The sequence below is a fragment of the Botrytis porri genome, assembly GCF_014898465.1.
Source record: "Botrytis porri strain MUCL 3234 chromosome Unknown BPOR_016, whole genome shotgun sequence".
Lineage (NCBI taxonomy): Eukaryota > Fungi > Ascomycota > Leotiomycetes > Helotiales > Sclerotiniaceae > Botrytis > Botrytis porri.
The window spans coordinates 769,518-780,518 of NW_024066090.1; the positions used below are offsets into that span (position 1 = coordinate 769,518).

The following is an 11,001-nucleotide window of genomic DNA, read 5'->3' on the forward strand; positions in this document are numbered from 1 at the left end:
AATTCCTTCCTCCTAGCAAAAAGCGCCAGTAAAAGTAGAAGAGGGTTCAGGATGTGGATGTGTGGTTATGTAGATTATCTAGGCTATGTAGGTTGTGTGATGTGATGAGTAGATACTCAAGGATGTTTGGGATATTTATGGAGAATATCCAGGAAGGGCAGGAGTATCGGATATGGTCTTCATGGAAGTTGGGGATGACAATATGGAAATGATATAGAAATGAATGGGTACTATTGAATTTGTTGTTAGGTATATTAGAAATCGCAAGTGTTTACAAATTACAACTTACTAATACTCTAGAAATTACACATCATCTGTTCCGTTGAAACTATCTATATCACGTACTCAAACCCCCACTACACAATATAAAAACATAAAGAAAATCAAACCATACCATACCATAGTCCAAGAATCCCTCAATCAAACCATCTATACATCCCCTAAATACTTTACTACAAGCACATAGCACACAGCAAAATCTTATCACTGTATAACCATCCCCTCCAATCCAATCCAATCCAATCCAACCCAAAAAACCCCATGAAAACATCCCCAAACAGTCATTTCCCCAGTCATGCCTCATCTTCATTCACTCCAGGAGTCACAAGATCCATGTGATGATATCATTAGGAATATGACTTATTGACTATGCACTTACAAACAGTCACTCAATCATAGCCTACCACTGTGTCTATGAGCATATAGGTCCTGTGTCCCACTCTCTTATGCATTTATTTTCTGCTTCTTCTCATTTGTTTATTGAACTGTCAAAAGGATCAAACCAGATCTCAGAGAATCAAACCTGCAGTCGTCTACTTACAAATTTGTAGAACATCATCGATAATTATCTTCTCAAGACCTCAAGCAATCACTTCACTTGAAGCACTTCGACCTCCCAGCACCCAACACCTCCAACAACTCCTCAAGCAACCCCCCAAACCACACACCCACCATGCCATCCACCTTCTCATTCTCAACCTCATCCTCACGCCAAAACGTCCCCTTATCCCCTCTCTCAAACCCCCAAAACTCCAACCCCGCAAAAGTAGATTCATTGAAGGACCCATGCTGGACGAACCGTCGCACCCACCACCAGCCCACCTTTTCAACAACCAACCCAGCGCGCGATCTGGTTCCAAGACCAAGAGTCCGAATTCACAGTTAGCAATGACGACTTATAAACATCTTACACGATCTGTTTCGGAACCTGTTGAAGCTTTGGCTAATGAGACGATGGATGTGTGTGAGTGTGCGTTAACTATCCCGGGAACAGCCCCGAGATTCGAAGGATACTGATTTTTATATCTCTCACTAGAAAACCGCGAAGAGATAGAGAGATATGGAATATGAGGATTTCTACCATCTACGAGAAGATAGGATGTTACTAGATAGTTCCTGAGACTGTTTTCCCCCTCGAACTAAATCATGCACTAGCACTCTCTAACACGGGTTTTCGGATACCATATTGCTGTAAAATAGATACTCATAATCAAATAACAAAAAGATCATGGCATTATATCTCCCTCAAACAAATAGATCTTTATTCTTGTGACATAAATTCCAAAAGTAGGTGGTGTATTTATTACTTGGAAGAGATGCAACTTATCAATTCTCTGAGATTTACTCGAGGCTATTCTGGCCCTCGAACTGAACCATGCACTAGCATTGTTACATACCATTCTGTTATAAAATCCTTATAATCAAATGACCAGATAGCCAGATAACCAATCTTTTTCACCCCCCTCAAACCCATAGATCCCTACCTAGTATCTCATACCATGACACCCCAAAGTAGCTAAATCCTTCGCCTCCAATAGCCCAGTCCCAGCTAACCGATTTTCCAACATCATTCCCGAGTATTGGACGTTTGAATATATGATATGTATCTTAGCGGCATACACCTATACCATCTAAACACTTCGGTACTTCTGTATTTATCTACCTACCACCACCCACTAAGTAGTTTCGAAAGGAAATCCCCAACCTGCATACCTAGGCATCCAACAATACATACATTCCACTGCCTGTATACTTATTATAAATATTAAGGCTTACTATTTCCCCATGTATATATCATACCCCCGGCCCCGCTCCAACCCTCCTTTCACAACCTCCACTGAATCTCAAACGCCACTCCAGTTCACTATTGAATACTCATACCCATATCCGCACTCATACTCATACTCACAATTGCAAAACAAAACAAAACAAAACAAAACAACAAACTCATCGTCCCATTCCACTCCACCCCGCTCCAATCCACTCAAACTCACCACAAATTGCAATCCCCCAAACCAAAATCAAGACCAAAACCAAAACATACCTCAAACCCCACACGGCAACAATCATCCACCACATAACTACCCATGTTAAACAAATCAATGAAAACGTGCTACATAACACTCAGCCCAGCCCAGCAGAAAGTGCATACAGGATTTCCAATTCAGACACTGACAGTCCATCAAGGAAATCTCATTTCGAGACACAAGATATAGTAGACAGGCACCCATAGAATCACATACCAAATTAAGAGATTTCCCGAAATGTGCATACCATAAACAATACAATCCTATAATCAAGTGAGTAAGTAAGTACATTGAGCGTACCCAAACAAAATCCAAATCTAGATCTAAATCCAACAAAAAATCATTCGCATATTCACACATCCAATCCACATATCCACATACCCACACATCAACAAAATCGCACCCTGACCCTTCAAGATCCTTTCATATACATTTTTCATTTCGGTCATATCATCACAACCTGGCATCCTCCACTATACATATCTCACAATCTTGCCTTTTCATTTTCCTTCTCCGTGCTAGGGAGTCATTCTCGCATATTAACCACACATCTAATACAATCACCCTTCTTCATATCATCAAATGCTTGATTGATTCCCTTCAAAGGTTGTCTGTGAGTGATGAACTCATCAACCTTCAATTTACCTTGCATGTAATCATCGACCAATTGAGGTAATTGGGAACGACCTTTGATACCACCGAATGCACAACCTTTCCAGACACGTCCAGTGACAAGTTGGAATGCTGTTAGAGATGTCAGTAATTTGGATCTTGAACGAATTTCGGCTGCTAGAATAAAAGGGAATAACTCACGTCTGGTACTAATCTCCTGTCCAGCAGCAGCAACACCAATAACAATACTTTGACCCCAACCCTTATGACAAGCTTCCAAAGCAGCTCTCATAACACCAACATTTCCAGTGCAATCAAAAGTGTAATCACAACCACCATCGGTCATCTCGATCAATTTCTCTTGAATACTTTGACCCTTCAATTCAGTTGGGTTAACGAAATCAGTGGCACCGAATTTATCAGCCCATTCCTTCTTGGATGAGTTTACATCAACTACGATGATTTTTGAAGCTTTTCTTTGAACAGCTCCTTGAATTACACTGAGACCAACACAACCGGCACCGAAAATAGCGACAGTAGATCCTTCTTCGACCTTGGCGGTTTCAACAGCGGCTCCGTAACCAGTAGTGATACCGCAACCAAGTAAACAAGTGCGGTCCATAGGAGCTTCTGGGGTGATAGCGACAACGGAGATATCGGCAACGACGGTATATTGAGAAAAAGTAGATGTTCCCATGAAGTGAAGGAGATCTTTACCCTTGCACTTGAAACGGGATGTACCATCCGGCATGACACCCTTTCCTTGAGTTGCACGGATTTTTCCGCAAAGATTGGTTTTACCAGATTTGCAGAATTTACATTCCTTACATTCCGGGGTGCTGGAGAGATGTTAGAGGTGAATCAAGCAGGGATACATTTTGAATGCATACTATAAAGCAACAACATAATCTCCTGGTTTAACAGATGTTACACCTTCACCAACAGATTCAACAATACCAGCACCCTCATGTCCGAGAACAATTGGGAAAGCTCCCTCGGGATCTTTACCGGAAAGTGTGTATGCATCTATCGACCATTAGCATCTCTTTTATTACGATCCGTACAATCTCCTCATGACCCGCCGACTATCCTCGTCCCAATCCTCTTCCACAGACATACTCCTCGCCCCTTTCAACATCATATCTTCATCCCCATTCCTCATCTACCATGTCTCCAGCACTCCCCTATTCCCCCCCCACCCCTCTTTCCTAAATCAGAACCAACAGAAATTTATAAAAAAATCTTACCAGTATGACAAACTCCTGTGTAATAAATTTCAATTCTCACTTCATTCGCCTTAGGAGGAGCAACCTCAATATCCTCAATACTGAGTTCTTGACCTGCTTCCCAAGCAACTGCCGCCTATTAATTTCTCGATTAGCTTTTATTTCTTTCCTCTCCCTGAATGCAAAGATCTAGTTAAGAACCTCGCAGATTTCCATCCGCGCTATTCCGCAGCTCCCGCAGAAGGTTTCTCGGGTCTGCAGAATCTGCCAGTGTGGCGGACGATATACCGAGTGCATCTGCAGCAGGAATGATAGATCTCTCCCGGGGTTTATGTATGTATGTAGATGGGTATATAGATAGGTATGTAAGATGGCAGCTAACCTTGCAGGTAATAGTCTATTATAATTTTCGAATTAGCATCCATTTATCCTGTAACTCCACGAATCTCCATTTCCACGAGCCCGCGAATGTAGTATGCATCAATCGATCAATCAAGCACAAATAGGCCTCTCTATCCATCTCCCGCCCCCCACCAAACCGTGCAGACAAGCAAAACAGAAAGCAAAACATACCTTTCCAACAGTATCCGCAGGCATGTTGTCTTATTCCGTTCTTTAATTCGTCGATTCCTGTGTAAATCAAAGCTCTCAAGGTATTCAAAAGCTCTCAAGGTGTACCAAAAGCGTCGTGTATTTCTTGTCTTGCGTTTCGATGCGTTCAAGAAGAAGACAAACCAAGTAAAATAGCCGTTGGTCACAAATGAGGGGTAAGCTCGTAAGTAAACGATCTTTCGTTAAGCTTTAAGGTTGAATGGAGCTGTTTGTAAGGTGTTTGTCAGATATGCCATATCGGACTTCTTTCGGATAGGTAGCTATTTGGTATGGTAAGGTAAATGAGGGGCAAGTTACAGAACAGGTAAAACTTTATCCACCTGTTAGAAATATTTCATCAACGATTCTGTGCTGTTGGATTTCCTAATTGGGTATCACGATACAATAGCTATGGAAGAGAGTGTATTTTGACTCATACGCCGAGATTGTGCTGGGTGGACAATGTGTTGAATTATCAGATAGTATAATCTTCCTCTCTTCAGGAGTAGACAAGACTTTACATACCACTGAGATACCAGACATATCCAGAGCTTGAGAATGAGGTCGGAGCTCATCGGCATCAATCCATCCCCCACCTCGGGATCTTTTATCCACATCGAGTAACACTTTTTCGTGTCCAAACAAGATTCATCAAGGACGACTAGATCTAGACTCTGGATTCCAAGTATATGTTCTCGAAATTTCCTCTGAATTTATATACAACGCACACACGCACAGTACACAGTGCACAATACCAATACCAATACCAATACCAATTTCAACTCTCTACACTATAATGCCTCTTCCCCTCTCTTCCCGTCCCTTCCCCTCTCTTCCTGTCCCTTCCCTTCCTTTCCATGCCCCCTCCTCTCCTCTCCTCGCCCCTCCTCTTACCAAGAAACCAAGATCATCTACCAACCAATCACCCAGCAGGTCTACAGATACCGAAACCCTCGCAATTCGGAAACTAAGCTATTATTGTCCCTGCATCTACCATTCCATCTAGCATCTAACTTTCTATTCCAGCATCATGTTATCATATCAGCATCATACTTCTTGGCTTTCCTTTCATTTCAACCCCTCATACTCTTATGCTGTCATCCCCTATCGAACTACCAAGCACACATCGTCTCACCACCAATTCGATGAATCCAATCCATATCCAAACCAACACACCTAATTTTTCCATTCTCACTCCTCAACTCCCCATTCACACCCTCAGCAGTCATCCCCAATCAATCACTCCAATTCGATCCAATCAATATATCTGATATCTAAAATCATGATCTAATCACCGATAATTCCACCACCCCTTTTCTCTACCAACACTTGTTACCGAACGAATGTGCCGTTATTTTTATATCTACATTCATTCCTACACAATTTTGTCTATTTATATTTCTACCATTACACATCGATACATCTACACATCTACACATCTACACATCTACACATCTACACATCTACACATCCACACTCCTCCTCATATCCATCTACATCCACTTTTCAATCTCCCCTCACTCTCTCCCTCCCCGCCCATCACCCCACCTCATCACCCATCCTCCTCCAAATACCCCTTCAAATATCAATACCCATTCCGATATTCCCACATCTCTATCGCTAGATCCTACATCTACATATCTCCAACTTCACTAATAAACCAATGACATATCATCTCTCTTTCAATATCTCTCCTCAACATCTTTCCAAATTCCCTCGTCCTCAGATCGCCCCTCTCCTCAAACCTATTCAATCTCCCTCTCTCCCTCTCTATCTTTCAACTCCAATACCATCCCACATCCCATCATCTCACCTTATCACCCTACCACCCATCACCCATCTATCTCACTCCGAACCCCATCCCCGTCTTCCACATCCTCATAATTTCCCCCCCCTCATAATACTCTCTCCCCTCATAATACTCTCTCCCCTCTAAATACCCATTCCCATTCCCCTCTTCCATCCCCCTCCTAATGCCCGCTTCCCTACTAACCCATATCCCCTATCCCCAACCTCTCCAACAAATCACCTCTTATATTTCAGATATTAATCTCAATCTCAATCCCTGTCTCCATCACCTCAATCTCTTTTCAAATCCCCTCCCCCTCCCCCTCCCCCTCAAATCTCCCTTCTGCTCAAACATACACCACTCAAATCTACTCCCCTCTACCCCCAGCCCTGTTTCCTACAACTCCCAACCTAAAGCTCTTATAAATTCCCACTACCCATCCATACATCCATCCATCCATCCATCTACATTGTGCACCCCTTTTCTCAACCTCATCCATCATCATCTCTACTACAGGTCCAGTCTTGCATACACTAACACACACAGTCCACGCGCTCACAGATCACATCACATCACATCACATCACATCACAACACGACAAAAACTAATCATTACTGGGCCAAAATGTATTATTTCATTTTGTATATGCCACTCTCCACTAGGTATTCTTGCACTAGGTAGATATCTTCCACTCATTGTTCGCTGTTTGTATCTTCCACCACTACAGACATACCATCATCATCCTCCTCGCCAACACTAACGCCAAGAGCCCCTCCGCGCGCTCCATAATCCTTCACCCGGCAGTCTCTCTAGTTTTCCCCCCTCGTCTCCAGCGCGCTAGGTACTCGCATAGAACACTGCTCTCTCGCCTCCTACTATTCATTCACCAATCCACCACAATATCAAACAAAAGAAAGCCACTACACTTCAAACTAGTTTATCGTAGGCTAGCTGGCCTCCAAAGAAAGAAAGAAAGAAAAAAAAGGAGAGAATAGAAGCCATTCATCAAGACTCAGAAAAGAAAGAAAAAACGCCATTCCACTCCCCCATAATGGTATTTGTGATATAATATGACTACAAAGCTGTGCCCCTCAAATTCTCTTTCCATTCATTCCCACCACATATTAAGAAAAGGAGCACGGCTTCCGAAATGAAACTTTTGATGAGAACGTGGGTGTGTGCATAGCATAGATGGATGAAAAATATCGTAACAATTTAAACCTCATCCTGTCCGAATTAAAAGTTTTGTGAAATACCTGCACTTTGTTGACCTGGGTAATGTGATGGATTTTCGATTCGTGTGTTTCTTCTCGCTGATACATCACGGATGATTGGTTGTCCCGCAGCTTCAGCTCGATTTTGTGGACTTCCATATGGTGTTGCATCGGTATATGGGTTTCCACCTGCACCGCCATATTGATCATAATATTGTCCACCTCCATTATATCCAGCTTCACCTGATCCATCTGATCGACCAGCTGCGCTGTATGATGATGAAGCATTCGATGGTCCACGATTTATATCACGATTTCCCGCTGTAGCTGGTCCCATGACGCCCATGCCTTCTTCTTCATGGTGATCAACTAAAGGATTGTCAGATCGAGTATCGGAAAGTGCATGAGTCGGTGATCCATCCGAATAAGCCATACCAATTCCACCTGCTGATTGACCACCAGATAATGTTGTCGAGGCTTTTCTTCCTGATGATGCTACGGCTGTAGTTCCCCATCCACGATATCCAGATCCTCCTTCTTCGCGCATTTCGAATGGTCCATCACTCCCACCTGATCCTACGGCTGGAATTGTTGGATCATTGTTGGGATTGTATCCATATTCCTCAACTTCCTTTCTTCTCATCTCCTCGGCATCCTTACGCTGCTTGCGTCTTCTCCAGAAGAACAATCCAGCGGCAATTAAAGCAGCAACTGCGACGATAGGTACGACTACTGCGATAGCAATGGTTCCTCCACTTGAAATACCGTTACTACTCGAACTACTTGATGATGCATTGCTAAGGCCGGCTGTTCCGGAAGCTGTTGAAGAAGATGAAGCTGGTGTTGTGGAAGATGCTTTCGATGTAACGGCCTGAGTAGATGTGATGTATTTAGTGGTGACTTGTCCAGACGATATGCCATCCGTTGGAGTTACAGTAACGACAGATACAAAAACTGAAGAAGATTGTGTAGGGTCGGCAGTTGTTCCCGGAGTTGCAGCGGCTTCTGTGGTTTGTTGAGTTGTAGGTTGAGTAACAGCAGCGGAAGTTGGGGCAGTTGTCGGCGTTGGAGTGGTCGGCGTTGGAGTGGTCGGCGTTGGGGTGGTCGGCGTTGGGGTGGTCGGAGTTGGAGTTGGAGTTGCTTCTATTGAAGATTGTGTAGTGGGCAATACTGTAGGGGCAGTAGTTGCAGTATCAGCACTGGTGACTGTAGTCGATGGAGTTGTGTTAGCAATTGCACTCGATGAAGGAGCAACGGTGGATGATGTGGATAATAATGTCTCTGAAGTCGCCGAAGGGACTTCAGCAGTAGTAGCTGCAGACGCACTGGTTGCCATACTTGTACTGTTAGAAGACATCGTGAATTGTCTGACGACAAATTTTCTGGGCTTCCTAAAAGTAGCCATAATATTAGTCACCAATCTCCAATTGCACTCAGCCACTCTACATTGAACATTTAGGCAAAATGTAGAGATTGAGTAACTAATATAACATCTTGGAATTATCTTACCCTCAGCCAATCTTTCCCTTTCTTGAACAATATAACCACCAACTGTATGTGTGTTGTTGTAGCTGTGGAGAATTACAACGCGGTGTAGTTTCGAATTGGTTGAAGAAGGTATTCAACGTATTCAAGCACAAACGAGAGGTGCTTCGAAATGATCGGACGAAGATCGAATGGGAGATTAAGTCGGGCTATTGGTTTTGGTGTAGTGTGCTTGAGTGGTTCTCGTACAATGATTACGAACGCTTTGATTAATATTTTTTTCCTTCCGGGGGTGAGAGGGTTTCGACACGTCGCAGATGTTGGGAAATAAATGGTGGTTAAAAGTTGTATGTATAGAGTCGAAGAAAGAGTTAATAAGAGAAGACTGCAATCGAATGCGTCTTCCAAATTTTGATTAATAAGGCGTTTAAGTTTAAGATATAAGACTTTGGACCGACAAGAAGAGGTTTGTTTGGTTTTGTGAAGACCTAGGTAATGAACGAAGGGGTAATTGGGAAATGGTTGAAATCGGTAGGACGATTATTATGTTTTTTGGGGGTTGTTTTATCGTTTTAGACGAATGAAATACGAGATACCAGATACCCAGATAGGTAACGGAGAATGAATGTGTGGTGAAAGTGGAAATCGAGGCGTGCAGTAGTGGGAGAGGCAGTGGCAGTGACCGTCGCTGGAAGAGGGAGAAGAGAAGATGGAGAAGAAAAATGAATGAGAGGAAATCGTTTTCGATCGAATGAATTGCTTTCGGTCGGTACCTCCTTAGCTATTTTCGATTATGTACTTGCTTGACGTACAATTTCCAATGTTTTGTGCCGGTTTGGTTATGTGAGACAACAAGTGATACCCTCAGACAAAGATTTTTTACTTCTCTTTCCCTTTTCTTCTGCTTCTAACTTCTCTCCAAATTCAAACTCCACTCACTCAGTCCACTCAGCCTTCACGAACCACTGACGAGGTTCTAAGACTGTCCTAGTATGTACTCTGTAACTCTGTGCTTTTTACTTTTTCCTTGCCAGGGTTCAAGGTATCTTTCTCAGCCCGAGCCAACGTGCTACGAAATTAGATTTTCTTAGCTGGCAGCGGGATGGGGATGGCTATGACCGTGATATGGGAATTTGGGGGGGAAGGGGGGGAAGGGGGGGAAGATTGAGGACTCGCTCGTGGGTTGATTGATTGATTGATTTGATTTGATTTGATTTGATTGATTGATTATATCGATAAGAGTCGAGTACTTATGTAGGTAGTAGTAGTAGTAGTAGTTGTCTTGGTTGCTGTTCTTGCCGTCGTCGTCGTCGTCGTCTTCTTCGTCGTTTGATCTTTGAGGAATGCGTTTTGTGTTTCCATAGAAGAACTCGCTGAGAAGAATTGATGTTATTCGTACTGTGAGAGTCAATCAAAACAATCAAAACAATCAAAACAAATACATTGTGATGAATGGATGAATTTGTTTGGTCGATATAAACCTCGGAACAAGGTTGAAATCGGAAGAGAGGAAGCTTGTGCGGTATCTGTGTGTACTGAAAGTTTCAACGGGTATGTCCTAGGTAGGTAGGAATGAGTTTGTTCCTGCCCTAATAATTGTAACTATTATCTAGGTAGTCAATGTAAATCCATTCTGGTAAAAGTATATCTCTCCATATCAACTTTATGATTTCATCGATGACCATCTTATCATCATGATTCGGACCATTTTTGACATTTGAGTTGATGCTTTCCTTATACTATCATCACTCGTGACTATTTCTATAATAACTCTAAAT

The 11,001-nt window shown here is 42.8% G+C and overlaps 2 protein-coding genes across 2 annotated transcripts; both read right to left on the reverse strand.

Moving 5' to 3' along the window:
* Positions 1 to 2,832: 2,832 nt before the first annotated feature.
* Positions 2,833 to 4,741, reverse strand: EAF01_010444 (uncharacterized protein; the record flags this gene model as incomplete). The annotated part of the gene is made up of 6 exons (XM_038918701.1): positions 2,833 to 3,050; positions 3,120 to 3,757; positions 3,809 to 3,944; positions 4,166 to 4,280; positions 4,527 to 4,541; positions 4,718 to 4,741. 6 exons carry the CDS (start codon positions 4,739 to 4,741, stop codon positions 2,833 to 2,835), a joined length of 1,146 nt encoding a protein of 381 aa, XP_038765926.1.
* A 3,019-nt stretch (positions 4,742 to 7,760) lies between these two features.
* Positions 7,761 to 9,095, reverse strand: EAF01_010445 (uncharacterized protein; the record flags this gene model as incomplete). Its single annotated transcript, XM_038918702.1, has 1 exon — positions 7,761 to 9,095. One exon carries the CDS (start codon positions 9,093 to 9,095, stop codon positions 7,761 to 7,763), a length of 1,335 nt encoding a protein of 444 aa, XP_038765927.1.
* Between the last annotated feature and the right edge of the window lie 1,906 nt (positions 9,096 to 11,001).